Raw genomic sequence first — 25,851 nt, forward strand, 5'->3', positions numbered from 1 at the left:
CCCCCAAATATGTTGCTTGGCATTCTGTTTAAATTTTTTTTTTATTAAATTGTTGTGATTTGCAACGCTATTTATAGTTGAGTTTTTGACCTACAGTATCGTAGCACTGACCCCACCACCACTGTCAGCTTCCCTCCACCAGTGTGCCCAGGTTCCCTCTCGTGCCCTGTCCCATCTCGTCCCACCTGCCTGCCCTCTTAACAGGTTTGGTTGTTAAAGTTTGGGCCTCTTGATTTCAGTGTTGTTGACTCTGGATTTGTGTATTTGGCTCTGTCATTCCTTAACACCTTTGCACTTAACTCCCCTGACCTGCCCTCCATTGCTTCTCGTCTCTCTTCTCCCCCTCCCTCCACTCCTCCCTTCCTCCTCCCTATACTCTGGGACCAGGGTTGGTCTGGGCGTTCCCTTTTTAAACTAGTGCATCCCCTCATCCGGGTACTATAAATACCATAGGTGTGTGATATCTGTGTTTATCCTCTGCTTTCTTCATTTAACTTGATAATATTCCAGTAGATCCATGTTGCAGTAAAATACTTGATTTCATCATTCCTTACAGATGCATTATATTCCATATAAGGGGATCGTGAAGATGTACACAGTGGAAGTGCACATTTATTCTTATTTTTTTTAATTAAAAAATATTTACAGTGCTGTGATGTATACTGCTCTCAGGGAGGTTTTGTGTGTTCATGATTTTTGGATAAACAACATCTGGACAGTATCGTGTTGAGTGAAAGCTGCCAGAAGCAGGGGGACGGATACAGAATGATCTCTCTCATGTGTGGTATTGAAGAACACAGGAAGGAGATCACAAGTTCCCAAAGACAGACAGACAGAACCTGAAAACTGATCGACAGAACAGATTTTACCAAGTGGGGGTGGCGGGGGTGAGGTCTGGGGGTTGGGTAAGAAGAGGGGAGGCCCAAACTCGGACAGAGGTGGAGTGGGTGTGTTGTTGGAATGCTGTATGCATGGAACCCTACCAGGAACCGTAATCATGGTGCCTAACAATGGGGGGGGGGGGGGCGGAATTTAATTTTAAAAAGTTGAAACTTTGAATAAATCTAAATGGTATAGGGTTACAGACATGCTATCATTAGACCAAGAAATTGAGCTTTAGAATAAGGACTGTAGCATATCCCATTTGATATCCTAAATTCCATAAAACCATGTACTGGAAGTTTACCTGAGTTGAATGAATGATTTAAGAATAGAACCAAAGCAGTAGTGGGTGCTGGCCTTGCATGCAGTTGGCCCCGCAGACCCTGTATGGCTGGCCCCTGAGCCCCGCTTAGCGTGGCCCCTGAGCACCACCGGCATGGCCGAAAGTCCAAAATAAACAAAAGAGTAGATGTGATGGTTGTATTGAAATCTTACTTGAATTGAACAAATAATTTAAGAGGTGGCATGATTATCATAAAAACTAAGTTTAAACTTAGTTTTGTTTCATCCTGAGCTTCTAGTCAACCAAAGCAAAATACCTTTAGCTTATACTGTAATTTGTAACTGTAGAGGAAGAAGTGTATACCATTTCTTCAAAACAGCTTCCATTGAATCTTAAAAGTATGTGAATTTTCAAATATGTGGGAATTTCTATGTATCTTTCTGTTATTGATTTCTAAATATTAAGTCCAGGGGCTGGAGCAATAGCACAGCGGGTAGGGCGTTTGCCTTGCACGTGGCCAACCGGGGTTCGAATCCCAGCATCCCATATGGTCCCCTGAGCACCGCCAGGAGTAATTCCTGAGTGCAGAGCCAGGAGTAACCCCTGTGCATCGCCAGGTGTGACCCAAAAATAAAAAAAAAGAATCTAAATATTAAGTCCACTGTTATCAGATAACAGTTTATATAACTAGGATAATTTCAAATTTATGGATATTTGCTCTATGGTTCAGAATGTGAATTAATTTAGCATTTCCTCTGCACAGAAGAAGAATGTCTAATCTATTGTATCGGATATTGTCTAAATGTCCATTAGATTAAGAATGCTAGTGGTGGTGGTCAATATTTTTTATATATTTACTGATTTTTATCTACTTATTCTATTATTGAAGGAGAGGTGTTGAAATCTTTAGCATTAATTAGTTATGGGCTTGTCTGTTTTTCCATGCAGTTCTTTCATAATTTTAAACTTCATTTTTGTGGAAGATCTATTAGGTGCACTTAGGATTGTTATATTCACTACATGAATTGGCCCCTTTTCCATTTTAGTGATCATTATCTGTGATGAAATTCATTGCTCTGAAATCTGTTATTGTCTACTATCAACATACCTATTCCAGTTTTATTTTCACTAGTGTTAACTTGGTTTTTGCTTTTAATCTGTCGTGCCTTTATATTTGAGATGGATTTACAGTCTTTCCTTTTTTCCTTCCCTTCCTTCCTCCCTCCCTCCCTCCCTCCCTCCCTCCCTCCCTCCCTCCTTCCCTCCATCCCTTCCTTCCTTCCTTCCTTCCTTCCTTCCTTCCTTCCTTCCTTCCTTCCTTCCTTCCTTCCTTCCTTCCTTCCTTCTTTTCCCGTTTTTTGTTTTTTGGGCCACACCTGGTGGTAGTCAGGGGTTGATTCTGCTCAGGGATCATTCCTGGTGAGCTTAGGGAACCACATGGGATACCAGGCATTGAACCCTGGTCAGACACATGCAAGGCAAATGCCCAGCCCATTGTCTTAGCTTTCAAACCCCTGAGATGAATTTCTTGATTGCAGTGTGCAGTTGCTTCTTGGGCTTTATTTATCTTGTTTTGTTGGGGGGCACACCCTGCAGTGCTCAGGGATCACTCCCAGTGCCGGACTCGGGGACCCAGGCAGTGTGGGGATGGAACCTGGGGCTTCATGTACAAAGCAGCCTTTGAGCCCTCTCCCCATCAAATGTGGTGTGCTACACTTGGTACATCAGTGATGTATTCACGGCCATGTGCTCCAGGAATTCCAAAATTTTCAATGCTGCTGGGCACATGGGACTGATCCGGGTTTGATTCCCAGCATCCCCATATGGTCCCCTGGGCACCGCCAGGAGTAATTCCTGTGCATCGCCAGGTGTGACCCAAAGAGCAAAAAAAAAAAAAAAAAAAAATTTAAATACTATTATACAGCTGAGGTTAATTAATATTTTTTTTTAGCTGGATGGTGACTTGGGTTCCGGAGGCATCTCTTACCATTCTGCATTACTCTTCTGAGAGATTTATTTGGGAGCCTCTGGATCATGGCCTTTTATGAGCTTATTTGGTGCCAGAGGCAGGTCCTGGGTATGACTGCCAGGCTACCAGAAGCACAGGGAAGTGGGGGGGAGGTCACCTTCCCAACTTCATGCATTGCCAGTGAATCCTGGATCTTGTGGCTATTACAGACCCCCAGGAGACATCCGCTTGGGGGTGACTGGGCTTCACCCCTTGTCCCTGACAGCACTGAAGCCCGGAAGCCGCCTGGTCAGTGTGGTGGACAGCCAGGATACGCGTTTCATGTTCCCTCTCTCGAGGATCCCTGTCCTGCTTTGACCAGTGTCCAGTGCCTGCAAGCCTGTTGACTTCTCAGCTTCCATTTGTTCTTTTTGGGTTTTTCTTGCCACTACTCTGATCTAGGCGCTGGTGTTTTGCATGTTGGCCAGCTCTTAAACTGTTCTCTCGGAAACAGGAGCTTCTATTTAGTGATAATCTGTATTGTTCCTAAGTACTTGTCTTGCATTTTCTTCACTTTCTACTTACACTGGCCTTTTGCCACTAACAACTATGGATTCCATTTTACAGGTGTAGAAGCTGAGGCACAGAAAACTGATGCTAATGTCCCATAGTCAGTAAATAACAGAAGAAGGATTTCATTGAAGGCAAATTTTACCAGGTCCACGTTCTCTATCCTTTCTTGTTGCTCACTCTTCTTATATTTGACTTAAGAAAACACAATTTGTATCACACCTTTGCAAGTCATTAAAAACGCTGCATTACTTTTCAAATAAACTCAGACTTTCTGGGATAGATCTTAAGACCTTCACAGTATGTTACCAGACTGCTTTTTTCATTTGTTTGCTTTTGGACGATGCTCAGGGGTTCCTCCTGGCTCTGCACTCAGGAATCACTCTGAGTGCTCTGGCAGTGCTCTGGGGACCATATGGGATACTGGAGATCGAACCTGGGTCGGCCGTGTGCAAGGCAGCTGCCCTCCCCACTGTACCATTGCTCCTGCCCCCATCAGACTGCTCTGCAGCATCGTTCTCTGGCCTGACTCCTGTGTTGCTTTTAAGGTCAGCTCATTGCTTTATTTGAACCCAGATACTTCCTACTTAAGCTATTCGATTCACATATTTTTCTCTAATTAAAGTGACTTCACCTGTGTCTACACCTATCAAAAGCCTTAACCCTTCTCAGAGGTCAACTCTAAACTCTGCTCTTCCACTGAATTAATTTGAATAAACTCTGTCACATGTAGTATATAGATCACTCACTCACTTTTCCCCTTAGACCTCTCTAGATTTCTCTGTGTCTTTTTTGTTTTGTTTTGGGCCAACCCCAGTGGTGCTCGGGGCTTACTTCTGGCTCTGCACTCGGGAATCACTCCTGGCAGGGGTGGGGGGGAAAATATGTGGAACCTGGGATCAAACCCCAGCAAGCTACCTGCAAAGCAAGCACGCCCCCACCCTCTTCTGCACAATATCTCCAGCCCCCATACGTGTCTTTTATGGATGTTCATACACAATGCCCTTACATTTTCTGTTTGGCTATAGGTGTGCGTTTTCCCTCTCCTCTTGAAATCTCTTTGAGATGGAGAATAGATGTTATTTATCTTCATGTCTCATTGATTTATGCAGAACCTTGCTGAGAGGACTCCATGGAAGCCACATGCGGTGACTGGATGCTCAGCGCATAGTTCAATGAATAGGGGACTTACTCAGTCCATCTTGTTCTTTCATTCGTTCTTTAGTTCATTCACTCTCTTGGAGTAACTGCTTCAGAAGGGTCAGTTCACATGCAAAATTTCCCATATTGTTCTTTGTATGGGCCATCGCTTCCACCCAGTGTGTTTCTTCGCCTTTTTTTTTTTCCATATAGAAAAGGGTGAAATGAAAGGTTAAGAGTTAGAAGTGCATTTGATCTTTTCCTGACCCCCTTGTGACTTTTGTGTGACTTCAAGCATGTCGCTTGAACCTCCGTGACCTCAGCTGTGCGACAGTCTGCCTGGTGTCGCAGAGGGATTTGAGAGAGCAGCAAATCACAATCCTGGTCTAAATACGGTTACCTGCAGGGCTCTGGTGCTTATGCAGGACCATGAGGGAAATGTAATTTCCCAAGTCAAGTGGTCACTTGGACCTACACTTGGAACGTCCGTGGGGGCGATTCGATTAGAGCACTTGAGGAACGATTGATTTTGTTCTTCCTATTCAAAATATTTCTGATTTTTATGCTTCAAAATTGTTCTTATTTTTCAGCAAGAGAAGCATGTTGTAAAATCTCTTTTCAGAGTATCAAAGGGGGCAAACACTACTTTAGATATTTTTAAAGGCAGGTTGAGTTAAATATTTTATACTATTAAATTTAGAAATATTTCTGTCTTAGAATATTTTGAAAATGATGCTGATCCCATTGAATTTTATTTAATTTTTGGTTTGGGGGCCACACCCGTCGGTGCTCAAAGCTTACTCCTGGCTTTGTGCTCAGTGACCACTCCTCGAGGGGACCATATGGGGTGTCGGAGATTGAACTCAGGTTTGCCACGTGCAAGGCAAGCGCCCTCCCTGCTGTCCTGTCGCTTCGACCCACTGATCATATTTTTTTATTTTTCTAAATTATCTAATTTCTTTTTTGCCTTTAAAATTTTTGAATATCTTTATTTCTTAATTGAATCACCATGAGATACACAGTTACAATGTTGCTCATGATTGGGTTTCAGTCATACAGTGTTCTGACACCTGTCCATTCATTAGTGTAAGCTTGCCACCAGTAATGTCCCCATCCCCCACCCCACTTGCCTCTTTGGAGGCTCTCTCTCTCTCTCTCTCTCTCTCTCTCTCTCTCTCTCTCTCTCTCTCTCTCTCTCTCTCTCTCTCTCTCTCTCTCTCTCTCCCCTTCCCCACCTTTTGGGTCATTATGGTTTGCAATACAGACGTTGAAAGGTTACCATGTATATCCCTTTACCTACTGGTCATATTGTAAAGATAACTGTTGATAATGATGCTGTGTTAAAATACATCTGATAATGATTAAATATATCAAACTCAAATGTGATTAGGGGGTTGGGGGCATAGGAAAGCAAGACAAACAGGAAAGCACCAAACAGCCATTGCTAACAAAATGTTTTGAGGTCAGTAGTGTATTCTCTAAAATCTTTGGTGGCATTGTTTATTTTCTGATGGGGAAACTCAACAGGCATCTCCTTGTCGATCGTGTGTGCTGATTATCATGTGTTGCCTGCTTTGGGTCTCCGCTGCTTTTTAAACTAGCATTTAAATGGACCGTTTGATTAATCATCTGTATACTGACTGTAATCCTCCCAAATTTCCGTTCTGAGTTGTACATACTGTAAAAGACAATTATGTCGCCACAGATTAAATAAGCGAATTAAAACAGAACAGCGGCTTAATTTGACCTGTGATTTTGCTCCCCTTGCCTTCAGTGGCGCGCGTGCCTCTCCGGCAGATAAATGAAGCCATCCATGACAGCTTGTGATGAATTGCCGTATTTATACTGTATATTTTAATAGCCTCACACTAATTTAAATTGAGCACAGAGTAAATTATAATTCAGTCACTTGACTGCTTATATTTAACTTGACAACTCATCCTTATTTGTCCTGGAGGTGTATAGAGAGCCGTGGAAAGGCACTCAGGTATTTCTGTTCCGCACTTAACCCCTTCGCCATAAAACACTTGACGGTCAGATTCTCTCTGCGTTGCACACGGTCTCCCTCCTAGGGAAACAAATAAATACTAGACGGACTCTCAGGGAGCACATCCTTACCTTGCACTTGAAACAGAAAATTACTGTTGGCCACACTTTTTTTCCCTGTTGCTTTCAAATAAGGAATGGAACTTGCTTTTTGTTTATTTTTTGTTTAAAGCCCTTTTCAGGCTCACTCACAGGCGTGCCCAGGGGAAAGGAAATTAACCTTCCACTAGAGTGCCAAGTTTCCCAGGAAATAGAAGAAAATTTCTATCGACTTGTTTTCAGGGAGATTTTTACTTTCCCTCTCAAGTCCTCAGAAATTACTCACTTTCCTGCCGTTAGGAACTCTCCGCTCTTCCGGAGCTTAGCAAAGCCCAAGAAAGATCAGGATTTATTCATTGTAAGTGAGTTGGCTCTACACGTCTTGGATCACTCACAACCTTTTGGGTCAGTGTGGCACTTTTATTTGTTATGGTGTTTATGTCCTCTGGTTTTAAATTCTGTTTTAGAAGTCAAGCAGTTCATTTCCTTCCCGTCTCCAAGCAGCTTTTTTATTTAGAGGGAGAAGAGCGGACCTGGGTGTACGGGAGCAGTGGAAGCAGCAGATTTCACTGGGGTTCCGGTGTTTGGTGGGGCATCGTAGGCAGAGGAGCCGGACTCACCACCTAGAATAGACAGAGGACAGATTCCTTGACAGTCGCGCCAGAATCTTAGCTTAGTGCTGGGGGATGGTCAAGGGAATGTATTTTGGCCAGTGGAAGGTTGATTCCAAGGTATTGACTTGCTATGTGGCATCATCCATCATCTCATTTCTCATTGGGGGGAGGGGGACTGGAGGTGTAGGACCTTTCAGAGGTCCAATCTAACACGGAATAAATCAAGTTGATATTTTAGCAACTTCAGAAAAGTGATCCTCAACCGTCTTGTGAGAAATCAACTAGAGAGTTGTTTGGGTTTTGGTTTTTCTCACTAGTAAGATGTGCGCCCAGCCCCAGAGAGTTATCTTATTCTGGAGTTAAAAGTGTTCTCATTTCATTTTAAGTGAGTAGGTTTAAAGCCTGGCAAGATACCCGTGGCGTACTCGGTACGCCAAAAATAGTAACAATGATGGTCCTCGTTCCCCTGGCCCTGAAAAAGCCCCCAATACACCTTCGGGGTACATTAGCACACAACAGGGACAGATGGCGACATTACTGGCGCCCACTCAAGCCACTTGATGAACAACAGGATGCCGGTGATACAGTAATACAGTGAAGTTCAAAGTAAACTACAGTGAAAGGAAGCAGGGCTCTAAGGCAGATAAACTTTCTTTTAGCAGAGGAGTTGTTGAAGATTAGAATCCTGGTACTTGTCATGTGAATAGGGGTGTTAATAGTTCGAATATTTTATGGCCTAGAATCTGAAGGATGCTAGATAAATTAATTAGGTTGTGAAGTTGCATAAAGATACAGAAATGTAAGTGGATACTCCTGGGAAATGACTATTGGGAGAAATATTTAAGTGTCTCATATTATACTTACTAAGGTGTATAATTATTGTGAAAGATTTCCTTAAAGATTTTCTTAAAGCAAGCTCAGTAGAAAATGTCTGTGCCTTTCTCCTCGTGCCTCCCCTGCCCCTGGATGTCAGTAATGTAAAATGTACGCGTAGGAGTTCCTCAGGAAAACTTGAGAAGTTGATCGTTAAAAATCCCTGAAATGAGGATTAGATGAAAAACTTTCAGAGGTACCTGGGGCTGGAATCATGGTACAACGGGTAGGGCTCTCGCTTTGCATCACCCAAGCCCTCCAGGACTGATCCCTGAGTCAGAGCCAGGAGTGACTCCTGAGCACCGTCCTCCTGGATACCTGTCTTTTCACAGTTACTTTGAAGCTCTAGCATTTTATGATGGTACTAGCAAAGAACCATTACCCCATTTTAAAAAGATCTTTCAGGGGCTGGAGCAATAGTACAGCGGGGAGGGTGTTTGCCTTGCACTCGGCTGACCCAGGTTCGATTCCCAGCATCTCACATGGTCCCCCGAGCACTGCCAGGAGTAATTCCTGAGTGCAGAGCCAGGAGTAACCCCCGAGCACCGCCAGGAGTAATTCCTGAGTGAAGAGCCAGGAGTAACCCCTGTGTATTGCTGGGTGTGACCCAAAAAACAAAAACAAACAAAAAATAAAAGATTTTTTAAAAATCTTTTTCTGTTTTGTAACAAAACCCTTAGCACTCAGTCTTCATCCTCTCTGCTTATCACATAATACCTGAATTACAATTCTTTTTAAAATGGTTTCAGGGTCATCTCTGCCTGCCTCTCTGGAAAATAACCACTGTGGCCAAAAAGGGTGTGTGAATGAAGGGCGTTATACCTTAACTGATTTTAAGGCCATTATCGTGACCTCCGGGACCTGGCTGTTTCCTTGGTGCCATCAATCACTTCTGTAGCACCTCCCCCAATGCAGAGGGTCAGAGGGGTGTGCAGACTGTTTGTATTTCTGGGAATTATAAATGGCAGGGAGGAGAAAAAGGGGGGAGTAGATTTTTTTTAAAACCACACTATTTCTTAGTGTATTAATTTCGTAATCAATCTGACTATATTTAAAATTGCATGAATGTGTGACTGTTGATTCCTTTTGATACTCAGGTCATACTCCTAGATATTACACTGGAACTTCAGAAGCAAATTATGTCTGAATTGGAAATTCTTTATAAGGTAATTTTTCTTGGTCTTTTCCTTCTTAACGCATGCCTGTGCAACTGGCCTGCAGATTTTTAACTACTTTTGTCCTATTTTTGTTACAGTGTGATTCATCATATATCATAGGGTTTTATGGTGCATTTTTTGTAGAAAACCGAATTTCAATATGTACGGAATTCATGGATGGTGAGTTTTCCCTTTTATAATACTTTAAAAATTATTTGGGGGTACAGTGCTTCAATATCTGGTTTTAATGCCATATAGAATGGGAGTAATTGGAATAAGCTAATAATTATTTTTTTTATTTGATAAAGCATTTTGGAACTAGCATTTGGATTTCAGTGTTAAGTAGTTACAGTTAATGTGTAGTTTTAAAAATATAATTTTATTTACTTTTGTTGAAAATTTAAATAGGACAGATTAAATGCTAGTCTCATCAGTGGTTTGATATTTGATTCTGTCTACAATCTGTCTTTAGTAGCAAAACAGATGTTCTGCTCTTTTAATGTTTCAATAGCCAAAACAGATTTTCTTTTAAAGAAAACTATTAACCCAATGTCCTGTGTCTTTTAGAAAGAAATCAGTTCTTAATTGCAACATTGGAAATTGTTTTCCAACACAGCTGTTAGGTCGGGGTGTGCTTTCTATCCTTCTGACCCAACTGTTTCTTTCCTTTGTTTTTTTCTCCATTTCTATTTTGGTAGTTTTTCTTGATCTTAATTTTACAAAAAAAAAAAAATGTAGATTCCTTTGTACCCTATCTGTGAAATGATATCATCATTGTTATTATTTACCCATTTTAAATCAAAACAAATTTTTCTTTATTCAGTTTTTCAGTGATTAGTGCATTAAAATGCAATATATATTTTTTAATATACATTGGTTCATTTTGGGGGATCTAGTGTATAACTATGCACTTAATCCATATCCTGCAAAACTTGTTAATGACCAACAATGATGGTATGAGCTATACAATGTTTAGTGTGTTCTCAATTAGTTACTGCAGATATCAAGAATTAAAATTCTTGGGGCTGGAGCCATAGCACAGCGGGTAGGGTGTTTGCCTTGCATATGGCTGACCTCTGTCTGATTCCCAGCATCCCATATGGTCCCCTGAGCACCGTCAGCAGTGATTCCTGAGTGCATGAGTCAGGAGTAATCCCTGTGCATCGCTAGATGTGACCCCAAAAAGCAAAAAAAAAAATAAAAATAAATAAAACTCTTAACAACCATGTGGGTAACATGACAATTACTATTCAAGAGGACTAACTAGGAAAATTGTATTAAGAATTCACTTTTGTGTTATTATTGTGTGACTTTTCATAGTTCTCTTTGGAAGGCCTAAAATATTTCAGGGGCCAGAGAGCAAGTACAGGAATTAAGGATCATGCCTTGCATGCAGCCACCTTTGGCTCACTTCCCTGGCGGCACCTGGTCCCTGAGCATCAGCCCCAGAGGCCCCAAGCACTGAGCCCTGCTGGGTGTGACCCAGCACACTTATGGGGTGGCCCAGGTCACCTTTGGCATCTCAGGATTGGAGCAGCATCTTGGGGCTTTGGCATGGAATGACCGCCAACCACACTGCAGAAACTGCCAGACAATTTACGGAGACCTGAATAAGTCTCATCGAGATGATATAGCCTATGCCATAAGATTAATCCTTTTCATATGTATATAATGCAGTGGCTTTTAATGTGTCAGCGAGTTTGCACACAACCAGCATCACTGATTTAAGTACATTTTTTTTTTTTTTTTTTGCTTTTTGGGTCACACCTGGCAATGCACAGGGGTTAGCTCCTGGCTCTGCACTCAGGAGTTACTCCTGGCGGCGCTCAGGGGACCATATGGGATGCTGGGAATCGAACCCGGGCCGGCCGCGTGCAAGGCAAACGTCCTATCCACTGTGCTATCGCTCCAGCCCCGATTTAAGTACATTTTTATCTCCCGAGAAGCAAACACTCTGCCGTTAGCAGCCACTCACTTGTGGCTCTCTCGCCTTCTTCTGGTTTCTGGCGCCTGCTTTCTATCTCAGTTTCCCTGTTGTGATCATTCCCTATGGGTGGCATCTTCTGTCCACTTGGTGGAGGGGGCAGTGCCAGTCACCACTCTCAGGTCTTCTGTCTCTATGGGACACGGCAAGATAGACCCACAAATTCCACAGACCCAGGCCACAGCTATAGCCTGACACTGCTCTGAATGCACAGTCCTGGGCTCCCTCCGTCGACAAGACATTAGCAATGGTCAGACACCGTTCTGAGTGAGACAGGAGGTAGGCACATGGGTGACAAGCGTAGAATCTAGAATTTCAGGCTAAGAAAACAATAATTCAGACATATTGGAGGTCAGTGTCTTAGAATGTGGTGAAAAAGTACAATTGAGGATTTAAATTTTTTTTGTTTTTTTGGTTTTTTTTTTGGGGGGGGTCACACCTGGCCCTGCACTCAGGAATTACTCCTGGCGTTGCTCAGGGGACCATATGGGATGCTGGGAATCGAACCCGGGTCAGCCGCGTGCAAGGCTAATGCCCTACCCGATGTGCTATTGCTCCAGCCCCCAAGGATTTAAATTTTTTTAAATTACACAGACCCCAAACTGTATAGCATCCTCTATCTTTTCTTTTCTCCCTGCTTTCATTACCGTTAAACCTGTTGACAGCTTTCTCCTAACCCCAGAACTATTCCATTATGTAGATTTTATATCATTTTATATAGACATATATATATACACACACATATATACATATGTGTATATGTGTTCAACGTATGCCGGGTTCAATCCCCAATACTGTATATTCCCTCCTGAGCCAGGAGTGATTCCTGAGCACAGAGCCAGGAGCCTGCCCTGAGCATAGCCAGGTGTGGCCCCAAACCAGTGTATTTATATATACATTGTATACCGTAGTTTATTTTTTCCATCGTCTGTGCTTAGACAGTTCTTAGACAGGCAAGGCAAGCTTCTTACCCTGTATTATCTATCTGGCCCATCATTATGTATTTTAATCTGATATTTTTTTTGGGGGGGTCACACTATTGAGAACGTTCTCCCAGACAAAGTTCTAAACCAGGAATGAAAAATGAACAAGACGTATTAGTTCCTGTCATCTTAGGACTAAAATTCTAGGAGAGACAGACAAGAAACACACTGTATATTTTGCAAGGGACAGGCCTTTCTTGAGCAGAAGATAAGTTAGAACAAAAGATACTGGCTCACAGAGGAGGCAGTTGATGGGCAATCAGAGCTACCTTTCATGGAAGTTTTATTTTAGCAGGGAGGGACTGACATTAGGGGGCTTGTAAGTGCTCAGAGTGCGGGCAGGCTTGGTCTGATCAGACCCCTCTGGACGGAGGGTGACGAGGGAATTCTGAGGGGACGATCAGGATCTGGATGGCAAGCAGGGAAGGGAGGTCAGCAGGACTAGACTGTAGGTCTTCAAAGTTTTGGTAAGGTGTGTTGGTTTCTGTCTGAATTTCTTTGAATATGTCGCGAGATTTCTGATAGAGTGATGCAATGTGCCTTCTCATTGAGCTAAAACTGAATCCACCCAGAAACACCCAGACCTTTCAGCATACGGACATAAATACATCACCAACGTGAGAATAGGTTGTTTCTCAGAGAGTGTTACAAGGGGCCTGAACGATAATACAGCAGGCACTTGCCGGACATGAAGCCAACCTAGGTTTGATCCCTGGCGTCCCATATGGTTCCCCGAGCCCACCAGGAGTGATTCCTGAGTGCAGAACCAGGAGTAACCCTGAGCATCACTGGGTGTGGGCCAAAAACTAAAAAACAAAAACCCGTGTTACTAAGAAAGGACTCTGGTTTTAGCAAATCTAAGAGCACTTCTGAAAATTTCAGTTATGGTTCCATTTTCCATTTATCAGTTTTAATAATTATCCTGGTCAAGTGAAAGAAAATATTGGGATGAATGTATCAGTAATATGGTTTATTATTCATTTACTGCATATTTATATTTCTATAAAATGCTGCCTTTTATTTTAGCCTGTATTAGGAGTCTAAACATAGACTCCTGTCTATGTCTAAACAAAAGACCCTGTGAGGTCTTTTTTTCTTTCTTCTTTTTAGTTTGGGAGAGGGTGGTATTTAGAACAAGAGAAAATAGCAAAGACACTCCTGCTGGTTAGAGGAGGGTTGTGTCAATTGGGAAATACCAAGTTCTTTTTCTTTAGTTACATGAAAGTTATAGCCCTGATTCACCAGTAGAAACATCTAATTATTAGGCAGTGGAGAAATTTTCCAAATCAACACTCTTCCTTCTGACACCTCTAGTGGCTAGTGGCTTGCAGTACAATAATTGGCCTAGGGGTTGGAGCAGTCGTGCCACTTGGGTAAGGCGCTTGCTTTGCATGAGGCTGACGGGCCCCATGTGCTCCCTGAGGACCTCCCAGAGTGACCCCTGAGTGCCAGGCTAGAAGTAAGTCCTGAGCACCACTGAGTAAGGCCCCCAAATGGAAAGCAGCCAAGCAAAATGACTGACCTAAAGATGACCTGAGACCTTGGACTATCAGGAAGAAACTATACAGCAAATGAATGACCTCAAAATCATGAGCAAAATAAGCTCAAACCATAGGCAAGTGGGTTTCTAAATGCTTTTAACAGGTGTCCTACAGTGTCCCTCTAGTGTTATGTGTGAGTGACGTCACATTGCAGTGTGTGCTGTAAAATGTTTGCATGTGACTCTCGGGATGTGTAATATTATGAGGAAATCTTTTAATTCTTTGCCAGTCAGATAATTCAGAGGTTCCAGCTTTCAGAGCTTTCAGTCAGATTTATCACTTTGGCTAATGCACTCATCTCTCTGGGACTCAGTTTCTCTGTCAGTCAGATAAGGTCGTTGCACTGATCTTAATATATTTCATAATATCCTGTAAGTATTAGCATTAATAGTTGATTACTTGTAAGTCTAAGAACTACCTTTTGGGGATAAGCTGGTAGAATGGAAATGAGAGCAAAGCTAAAAGTCAAACCAAAATCCTTTGCCATTTTGGCCCAATTCCTTAAAACCCAAGAGACTTCCTACAGATTCTTGATTTTGAGTGGGTCTGCCTCATCCTCTCCGGTAGTTACCTCTAGTGAGTGTTTCAAGGACAGAGTGAATTTGTGGTGACGCAGAACCAGCCCTGGAGAGAGCATGCACAGGGACGGCAAAGGACCCAGGGCCTGACGACTCGAGGTGGGGATCTCTGACCCAGTGAATTCTTTCCAGGAGTATTCTCTTTTGGCTTGTTCTGCTGATCATGGTAGTTATTCTTTGGCTTTTTATTTTAGCTCGTTGAAACTGTTGTCCATTTAGCTAATTAGGCCCTGATTTATATCCCATGTAAAAACAAACCTCCTCTGAGGACTTCTTACTGTATATCTGAATGCATTTGCGCCTTCTGGTTTTGAGCCAGACAAGCGATTCCCTTCCATCAAGGACTGACCCAATAAACCTCGTTTTTTCAGTATTCCAAAGACCAGCAGATGAAGCTTGATCTTATTGAGACTGTTTATTCTTGCAAATTGATCGAGCTACCCGTGGCATATTCAGTATGCCAAAAACAGTAACAACAAGTCTCACAGTGGAGACGTTACTGGTGCCCGCTCAAGCAAATTGATTAAAAACAGGATGACAGTGATACAGTTTATTCTTGCAACTGCCAGTTCGTCTGAAAGATCAATGAGAACATAAGATATTTTTTTCTACAATATTTTCACTTTTATTGCATCTATAATAAGAATCCCATTTTAGTAAGTAAGGATGGTTCAGCTCATTGCAGAAATATCTTTTTTTTTTTTCTTATCTTCCCGGTAGCATTCAGGGACAAAGTAAAAGAGTGAGTTGCACTTCGGTTTACCAGCTTCTTGTCGGAATAGGGAAGATACAAGTGGAAGTTGTCTTAAAGAAGTGGTGTCTTCCTTCTTTAAGCAGTGTAAATATAAAGTAGCATTTAGAAAAGCCATTTCTACAGACATGTATATACATACTGCACTGTAGCACTGTCTTCCTTGTTCATCAATTTGCTCGAGCGGGCATCAGTAATGTCATTGGGAGACTTGTTGTTACTGTTTTTGGCATACCGAACACGCCATGGGTAGCTTGCCAGGCACTGCTGTGCAGGCGGGACACTCTCAGTAGCTTGCCGGGCTCTCTGAGAAGGACAGAGGAATCGAACCTGGATCAGCCGCATGCAAGGCAAATAAATGCCCTCCCGCTGTGCTGTTGTTCCAGTCCACGTATATACATACGGGGGAAAATACCTATGTTCAGCATAAGAAAGCTTGACATAAAGTAATCATATTTGTAAAATAGACTTGACTGCATTTCAAAAGAATGACTTACTCTGTATTAATATCATGTGACGAATACTTACAAATCATCCAGTAGTAAAGTCGTACATAGGAATGTTAACCTCTGATATAAACAAGTAATTTCTATAAAACAGAATGACTATGGACCTCAGTTTTACTGAAAGCTTATTATATATGGTTCAAACTGTTCCTATATGGTGAATAGTAATTTTCTGTTCAGTTTCCTGGAATTTTTAAACCACTTATAAAATTTAACAAGCATACACTTCTCTTTATACTTTTGATTCCTTCAAAATAGTCACCAGCGAAGTTCTGCAGTTATTTTAGTGGCACTGTTGCAACATGTCACGGTGTCTTCTTTGGAAATTCCTTTCAGGATAACTGTTGCTACTGGGTGAAATACATGACAATTTCTCGTTCATTTATGTAACCATTTAATATTGTTTATTGAGCGTCTGCTGTCTTCTAGTTGAGATACTATCCAGGCTGATCATTGAACACAGATAGATGTGGCCCAGCCTTGTTACATTCATAGCCAAACAGTTCAGGTTTTCTCAGACTGCCGAATCTGAGTGTAGAGGAGGTGGAAGAGGTAAGTAGAGAATGTGTTAGGGTATAAAAGATTGTTTCTCTTCTCTAACCCACAAAGTGATTTTTCAAAGTAACTAGAGAGAATTTCTTTAAGAACATTTTGAGCACTCTTAACTTACAAGTCTGACTTTGTCTTGGTTGATTACCATATCTTGAAGCATAACTTCCAATTTCTTAGATGTTAACATTGCTATTTTACAGGATTAGTTTTCATGTGTAGTTTGTATCTTATATTTGTTGATTTTTATTTGGTTACTGCAAAAGTTCTAAGAGGGAGTCCTGGTTTATAGTCAAGAAAACTATTGTGTGGTGTAAGACAGTCACATTTGCACACAATTTAGGATTACATTAAATTCACCCTATTTGGGCTTGCATTAAATGCATATTTAATATTTACATATTTAGGGTTACACTAAATGCACGTGTTTAGGATTATATTAAGTGCATACCTTTTAGCCTGTGCTTAACTTGTTTTTCTACAGTTTGTATATGCATGTGACTGTACACTTGGAAATAAAAGGGGAAATATCGAGTGATGTTTCACCTGAAAGTACAGTTAGATCATAAAAAAAATCAGACTAAAAACCTATTTGAATTATAAACCTCATGCATGATTGAAGAGAAAAAACTATATTAGCATATTGAATACCTAAGAGAGAAACCCAGTGCACTGATACAGTAGTTTGAATCCATAGTACAGAGTAGTTTGAATACATAATACCGCATGTCTGTTTCTACAGGGGGATCTTTGGATGTATATAGAAAAATTCCGGAGCATGTCTTGGGAAGAATTGCAGTAGCGGTGAGTGTATGAGCCTCCTGGAATTTAGACCATTTTATCTTTCTAGTAACTCTATTCCCATATTTTCTCAGAGTGATTTTTTTTTAATTCCTTCAGTTCCTGTTGACTTACTGGGGTTTTACAACCCTCTTAGAGCTTCTGTCCTTTGTTCTTTTCATTGACTGGCCCATAGTTTCCACATAGGCATGTGACACCTGCATATGGGTCCTCCGAGCAGGCCTGCCTTTTCTTCCAGGGACATGCAGTCCTCGCATTGTCCAGGAAAGACTCCAAGTTCTTCAGAGTTATTCTTTTGAGCATTCTTTAGTTAGGGCCTATGATTTGAAAATACTTATATATTTGTTGCTTGTGTTGTTAAATTATTGCATTAAAATAGAACTGTCTGGGGCCAGGGAGATGCCTGCTTTGTACCAGCCCTTTATGTCTTGGCTCTTAATTTTTCATAAGCTACATCTCAGAATTTATTCCATTTGTGTTCAAAAACTGTTTCCCCATTTTTTATATTCACTAATGAACCAGTGAAATATATCAGCTAACCTAACATAGGCCCCAGGTTCCAAACTTGGAATAATGTGGGCTAAACAGTGTCTAAGCGAAGTCATGGGGTGGTATAATAGTAAACAATTGCTAAACTAAAGGTACTCTGATGGCTTAAATAGTTTAATGCAGAACAAAGTGATTATACCATGTACCATTTAATTAAATGGCTGATTTTCGCGTTCATTATACATCAAACTGACAACTCACATCCTTTCATCCAACATGGACACTTATTTAGTCTTAGTTCATTGTAATTCACAGCTTTCCTTTTTTCCTTCTAATTATTAGTGTGAACTACCCAGGGCGATGAGAACTTTCTTTTCTGATGCTGTTGCTGCTAAATCGCTTCTAATCTACATGTTTAGGTAGATTAGTTCAGTATGAAATTTGAGTCCTTAAATCACGATTTTAGATGAAAATAAAAATGTTTCATTTCCTCCTTTAATCTCAGGGGGAATGGATGCTTTGTGGCTTTTGGCAGTTCTTGGCTCTTAAGTTTAATAACACGTATAATAAAGGGCAAAAAAAAAAGGCAGGGATGCCAATTGAAAAAGAAAAAAAAACTAGATACTCCATTATCTATTGAACTTGGCTAAAATAGAAATTGGCCACCTTCAGAGGAGAAGCATGTTTTTCTGGGACTTCATCAATCTTTGCTCCCTCCCCTGAAGGGCTCCCACACAAGGCCACAGACTCTTCATTCCCCCATGCAGGCATCCCGGAAGTGAATGGAGTCACTGCATGCGTGCACACACGCGTTCGCGCGCACACACACACACACATCCCACACACACACACACACCCACACACACACTACACACTCCAGCTCACAGACGGGGTCAGCCTATTGAGGAAAAATATTTTCAAGAATTATTTTAGTGAAAGGCAATTTAAATCAGACCTTGGCTTTTCTAGATGTGCCCAAATTCTACAGCTTTTCTGGCTCATCAGGTCATAATAATGGAAACTGCCCATGGCCAGAGTAGAAGAGCTACTTTTGATAATTTTGCTCTTCATCTGCTGCTTCTTATGAGATGTACTGAGGCTTAAGCATGTGTAATGCCTCCAAAGTGTGTGTGTGTGAGTAAATAGAAAAAACATATGATTGCATATCATCCGTCTACTTGTTATTTTCAGCGTCACCCTCTCTGACCCTCAGGACTGCACACCCATTCCCAGTAATACTCAGCCTGGCGGTGCGGACCAGACCCTGGGGTTCTCAGGCCCAGTATTACTTGGGGGCTGCTGGGGCCATCTCAGGGGCCACTCTGTGTACCGTTCATCTCAGGGGCCACTCTGTGTACCGTTCATCTCAGGGGCCACTCTGTGTACCGTTCATCTCAGGGGCCACTCTGTGTACCGTTCATCTCAGGGGCCACTCTTTACTGTTCAGAGCTCACCAGGCTACCCAGGATAATTAGGGGGACGGCATAGGGGAGGGGGGCTGTCATGCCAGAGATAACTCAGTACATGCATAGATCAGGCATATCAGGCATATACTTTGGGGAAAGTATATTTTTATGCAAATTTTAATAGGCTACAAACACAGTCTCCTGTTGCAGCTACCAAGCATTGGTAGGATTGGACCAATCAGGTTTGTGCAGTCAGTGTTCTCACAGCCTGAGTGGGGTCCCAGCATCCTTGACCAGCCTCCTGGTTTTCTGATGGACAATAAACAGTCTTTCCGGGGGCTCTCTCAGCTGAGGCCAAGGAAACACCTTGGTGCTATTGCTAAGTCAGAAGCACCGGAACCAGGAGGAGGGAGGAACTAGGTGCGTGTTGTAGATTTTCTTGCACGAGTCCCCGAGAGGTGCTTTTCATACAGGTGCTGTATCCTTTCATGCATATAGGGATTCTGTAAAGCTGTGTAGATTATTTGAACATATTTTATACATGTGCACATTGTAGAGAGTTAAATAACTTGCCCAGAGTGGTTGTATGCCCATGAGTAATAGTTTGAACCATGGACTGCTTGACTCCAGACCAGCTCATTGTTCCAGATTCTTTTCCTGTCTTCGGACACATCCAGGCCTCTTTCCCTTCCCAAAGTAACAGTGAGGGGCTGGAGAGACGGTACAATGGGCAGGGCACTGGCCTTACATGCGGTTGACCAGGTTTGGTCCGTGGCATCCCTTATGGTCCCCTGAGCACTGCTAGGAATGATTCCTGAGTGCGGAGCCAAGAGTAACCTCTGAGCATCACCAGGTGGGTGGCCCCCAAACAAAACCAAGTTAACAATGATCTTGACTTAGCACATAGACCCAAAGATCTGAGGTGCATTGCAGAATGAACCTCCTCAGATAGTCTCTGGTCGGAGGTAGGGCAAGAGGACATTTCCTGCCCCCCAAAGGAAATCTCTGCAAACCAACCGAGCAAGTTTCCCAACTCGCTTAGCGATTTTTATCTGCTTCCCGTTGAATGCCACCTCCTGGCACAGAGGAGCGCCCTGTCGCCTCCCCTGCCACCTCTCTTGTTTGATTTTTCCTCTCGTGTCTGAAGCAGTGACACTGTACACTGCACTTTGAGTGCTAATGTTGATGGAAGCTGTCCCTGAAAGGATGTGCACTTGACATGTCACCGAGTGACTGATTGGCAGCAGATATAAGTACTTTTCGTGTCAAGGCTTTGTCAAGTTGTCGTTGTGATATGCGGCCTCCAGAATACCAATAGTGCCGGCGAGGTTTCCCGCAGACAGTTGCCTTGCTCCCCCCTAACGGATGCTTATATGCTTCCGGAGGGAAACGGTATTGATTTTGACAGGTGGGAAAACAATTTTTTTTTTAATTTCTAACGAAATTTAGGATTTTATCACAAGTCCCAGTCTTGGTATTTATTATTTTTATTTTCTGCCTGAACATCTGAATGCGGTGGTTGCCTTCCACCCCGTCTTTCCTGGTTATTCATTTGCTGTTGCACCAGCTTTTAGTGACGAGCTCCCTTTTATGGGATGGTTTCATAACCTAACACTCTGCCCATAATTTGAGGGTTAACCTTATTTCTAGTTCTCAGAAGATGATTACTTACATACTCAAGAAAATGACCTTGTCTCATAGTCAAAGAGCAAATTGTGTTTACTCTCTGTGCTATTTTTATAAGCACAGAGAAATAACTTGGTCCTGTTCCTTACTCTTGTGTTAAAGTTATTATTGCTGATATTTTGATATATACATGTGTTTATTGCAATGTCACTTGTTCTAAACCCTGGAAGAAATCATTTGCTATAAAAATGTATTCTGTTCGCCTAAAATAGACACTGTGGAGTTGATCATACTGTGTCCATAAATCTTTTAGTGGTGCGTTTTGTTCTCTGAGAATAATTAAAGTATGTTAACCTCTGCTCAGCATTAATTGATGATGATTTTTGTCTTCGAGAAATTTAGTATTTGGAAATTGATTTTCTCTCTATGCAGTTCTGATTTTTTCGTGCTGCTTTCAGTCCATTTCTGTCAAATAAAATCTTTGCATACTAAGTCCTCAACCCCCATTTTTAATCATTTTGGGGGCTTCTTGCTATTTTTTGGGAGGTTACGCATCTCCCCTGAGGTGCTTTGGGGGCTTGAGTATCTCCAGGCAGTATTGAGCTCCCGCCTGGGGAGGTGGTGCCAGAGCCCAGGGGTCCTGAGCCTACCCAGCCTTGCAGTGTTTGGGACCACTGGAAGCTTCCACTGGTGGTTGGGGGGCCTCCACAGCTATACCCAGAGATGACCGGGAGGCACATGGGAGCAGGAATCTAACCCTGGTCCAACCTCTGTACTTTTTGTTTTTAAGATGTGTACATCATTCAGTTACTTTTCACTTGAAATTGCCAGTTCCCATTCATGTGTGTGCAGGGTCATGGATAGGAATAAAAACATGGCATTTCTTGTTACAACTGTTCTGATTTAACTATTGTTTAGTTTATTGTATGAGTTGTTTAAATTTCCCATACTGAAGAGAGCTCTTGGGACTCGAGTCCTTAGGACATCGGAAACGTCTTCTTTTCATGCGTCCATTGGACCAGATATTCTTTCTTCTTTCTTTTGAATTGGAGGCCACACCTGCTGGTGCTCAGGGGGACTGGGGACCCTTCCCAGAATCGGACCCAGCTTCCTGCCTGATGGGCATGTTCTCAGCATTGTCGTGAGCCACCTCTCTGCCCCGCAGCCAGGCGGCCAGAGACTGGCCCTGCCTCTGTTTGCATCTCCTGCTGAGTTTCCCTGACCGCCCAGTCCGGTCGCCCCACACGCACAGCTGGCCTGACTCTGTCTCCCAGTCTCTCTGACCGGGGGTCTCTCAGGCCCCAGTATCATTGGAAACATTTGGGGAGGAAACATCCTCATGGAATAATGCTTTTTACCTGAAAGTGGCTAGACTAAAGGCAAGAATTTCCATCGCAGTCTCATCCAGAGCCCTTTATTATTTAAGGCTAACCACTTTTGGTTAAAAACACATACCTGTATTTTCCCTGAAATGTTTTGAGGATAAGTTGCAATATTAGTGCCTCCTCAATATTTCATGAGTATATTCCCCAAGAACAAAGTAATTACTTGCCTAAACACTATATACTCATCAAAATTGGGAAAATAGCATCAATACAAGAGTATATGTATATCAATGATATAATTACATACATACTGATTTTTACTCATATAAAGCAACAACCAGCCACCTGTATTCAGTATTTTTCCAGTTGTCCAACAATATTCTAAAAGAAGGAGCTGGAGCAATAGCGCAGCAGGTAGGGCGTTTGCTTTGCATGCGGCCGACCCGGGTTCGATTCCCAGCATCGCATATGGTCCCCTGAGCACCATCAGGAGTAATTCCTGAGTGCATCAGCCAGGAGTAACCCCTGTGCATCGCCAGGTGTGACCCAAAATGCCAAAAAAAAAAAAAAAGTATTATAAGAGAAGGAATTTTTTACAAATGATAAATTACTAATCCAGAGGCCAAAGAGACACTGAGGGGGTAAGGTGCTCGCCTTTCATGCAGCACCTGGACCACATGTGGTCCCCCCACGTACGGCCAGAGGTAAGTCCTGAGCTCCTCCGAGTGTGGCCCCAGCCCTCCCCTGCGGGTTTCTCATGCAACTTCCAGTCTAGGATTAGACACTGGATGTACTGTACGTGTTTGGATTTTGTTTTGTTTTGTCTTTTTAGACTCAGAACAGTGTAATAGTTTTTGAATCTTTTCCAATCTCCATATTTTAAGAGTTTCTGCCTCAGCACTTCTTAACCCATTTTTTTAATCCCTGCCTCCACACTTTCTTCTTTTTCTTGACCTGAGTCTGTTTCTGGAGCCCCGGGAGCTTGGTAAAGTCTCCTGACTGCTTAGAGGAAAAGCTCCCTCGGGTTCCTTAGTTCATGTTTTAATCCGTCTCTCCCTGGTGCCGGGAAGGTAGCTCAGTGGCTAAGCAAGGGGGGGGATCCACCCCCAGTACTGGACCCCTCTGAACTGCCAGGGGACACCAACCACTGTACTCCGTGTAGCCCGAGTACCGCCAGCTCTGGCCCCAAACCAAAAATCTCTCTCCTTGTTTACAAATGTCCTGACTTTGAATTCTACACGTGGAAATACAGAAATCACACATGACAGGTGAAGGGCTGGGGAGAGCGTGCAGACAACGGGCATGCATGCTTTTGTCACACCACCAGGCCTGCCCCGCTCTGCTGCTTGTACCAGAGAGCAGGAGAGCAGGCGGGATGACCCTGGTGGAGACTGACCAGTGTCATCGCATCGCTGGTCTGAGCCCCAGAATGTCAGTCTCACAGAGCCTGGCTTCCCCTCCCCACCAAAAAGTAAAAAAAAAAAATTTATTTTACCCTCTTTCTCTCTCTTCCTGCCATGTCTGTGCTAAAAAAAGCTTTGCGGATGTATTTCCAGGTCATTTCACATGCACGTACACCTGTGTCTTTAGTTCCTCATATCGTCTCTTCAGAAAATTTTGTGCTCATTAGAGAAAGGAGCCTATAGCTTCAACGCTTTACACCCTGACTGTGCTGGCCCAGAAATGGGGTGATTCAGTGTATGCTGATGCTCAGGGCTTCCACCTGGCTCTGCACTCAGGGGTCACTCTGGGCAGGCTCGGGGGACCAGGTGGGGAGCTGGGGGTTGAGCATAGGTTGGCCACATGTAAGGCCAGTGTCCCCCCACTATACTGTTGCTCCAGCCCCTATTAATTGATAGTTTTAAAGGGAGAAGTGTGGTTGATAGGATGATAAGTTTAAGTGTGTCTCTGTCCCTATAAAGCCGTCATTGTACTGTTTTCTCTTCCTTGCATTTAGGTTGTTAAAGGCCTTACCTATTTGTGGAGTTTAAAGATTTTACACAGAGGTATGTGCTAAACTTTCAAGCTCTGTCTTAATTTGGGGTGAGGGGTACTCTCTTGAACCTTGATTTTGTGTGCGGGTGCGCGCGTGCAAAAGTGTGTGTGTGTGTGTGTGTTGTTTTGTGTTTTAGGCCACATTTGGCAGTGCTCAGGAGCTACTCCCAGCTTTCTGCTCCAGGGGTCTCTCTGCTGTACTCAGGGTCCTTGTGGTCTGAGGGAGTGAACCCACCCTTTGATCTGTCTCTCTGACTCTGAACTTTGATCTTTTTCCATTTTTATTGAGATATGGTGATTTACTGTACTATTAATGATACTTTCATGTGTATATGAATGATCCTAATGCCCCTGTCCCTGGAAGCTCAGTTCTGTGACAGATCTAGCTAGTTCTCTCCCCTTTGGGCTGTGCCCCCCTCCCTTTGTCTCTCTCTCCTATTTCTTTCTTTCTTTCTTTCTTTCTTTCTTTCTTTCTTTCTTTCTTTCTTTCTTTCTTTCTTTCTTTCTTTCTTTCTTTCTTTCTTTCTCTCTCTCTTTCTTTCTTTCTCTCTTTGTCTTTCTTTCCTTCTTTCTTTCTTTCTTTCTTTCTTTCTTTCTTTCTTTCTTTCTTTCTTTCTCCCATATAATCATAATGGATTTTTTTCTGACAGTTTAAAATTTATTTAATTTCCTAGAGTTTGATTTTCCCCCATTTCTGATTATGATTTATTTCCATTTTCAAAGTGTCATGGTCTGAGGATAGTTGGTACGATTTCTCTCTTCTTGATTTTATCAAAATGTTTTGGCCAAGCATGTGTGGACCTTGATTTTGAAGATGAATAATGGATATGCTATTTAAGCCAGGATCATGTTTTTGGTAGTAAAAACAGAAAAAGATAGCTACTGAAATTTTCTTCTCCTTCAACTGCTTAGTTTTTGATTATAAACTTCATATTTTAATTAATCATGCTTGCCAAATATGTAAATAGGTTTTTCATAGTATTTGAAAATGACAAAGCAGCTTATTTTTCTTAAGTCTAGTTAATGCAAAATCTTCACTGTCTTTATAATTGCACCCCACCTTTTATTGGGCATATCAGATGACCCCACACACAGTTCTTTAAGAGATTGTCACATATCTTGAAAGTGAAACTTTAATTAAGGAAAGGGTGGAATCATCAGAAAGTAGTCTCCTTGACTATCAACAGAGAACTTAAGAGAATGCTAGATAATTGTTTGAATGCCGAGAAAGAAACCTCTCTTTATGTAATGCTCCCAAATGTCAACTCATTTGGACAAAATTATTCAGTGAGAAGCAGACTTTTTAACACAGCAAGTTCAGTCTCATTTTACTGACCAGTACTGTTTCATTTTATATGTCTGCTCTACCTAGCTTGATGCACATTTGGGAAATGCAGCAACATACATACCAGATGTAATTAAAGGGGACTTAAAAATTAAAAAGTATAAACTATGAGAAAGAAAAATGTCTTCAGTTATGCTATCACATGTCACTGAAACATTTTTGCTGTGGTAATTTTACAATTTCTTCATGAATCAATTTCGTTCTTACCGGTATTTATGCTGATAAAATGGGGTTATAAGCCAAGTTTTTCTTTAAAGATTGATTTTTCTTTCTAGGTCTGTGATATGGTTGGTAAAAATCATGTACATATAGATAGAGTGAGTGGTTAGTATTACTTTCCCTGGTTCTGGAAGCTGGGGTGATAATGAGGTGGGTAGACATTGTATTGCACTGGCTGACTCGGGTTCGATCTCCGGCCTT

General features: G+C 42.2%; 1 protein-coding gene across 3 annotated transcripts in view; it reads left to right on the forward strand.

Annotated features, from left to right (window-relative positions):
* The window catches only part of MAP2K5 (mitogen-activated protein kinase kinase 5), a 269,651-nt gene that overhangs the window by 98,945 nt on the left and 144,855 nt on the right, over positions 1-25,851 (forward strand). For 2 of the 3 annotated variants that reach the window (XM_055126993.1, XM_055126995.1), the window contains 4 exons: positions 9,493-9,561; positions 9,651-9,732; positions 17,187-17,248; positions 24,049-24,097. In XM_055126993.1, coding sequence (XP_054982968.1) covers positions 9,493-9,561; positions 9,651-9,732; positions 17,187-17,248; positions 24,049-24,097 — 262 coding nt within the window. The remainder of the gene's footprint in view (positions 1-9,492; positions 9,562-9,650; positions 9,733-17,186; positions 17,249-24,048; positions 24,098-25,851) is intronic. The other variant, XM_055126994.1, reaches the window with a different exon arrangement.

The sequence above is a fragment of the Sorex araneus genome, chromosome 2 (assembly GCF_027595985.1).
Source record: "Sorex araneus isolate mSorAra2 chromosome 2, mSorAra2.pri, whole genome shotgun sequence".
Lineage (NCBI taxonomy): Eukaryota > Metazoa > Chordata > Mammalia > Eulipotyphla > Soricidae > Sorex > Sorex araneus.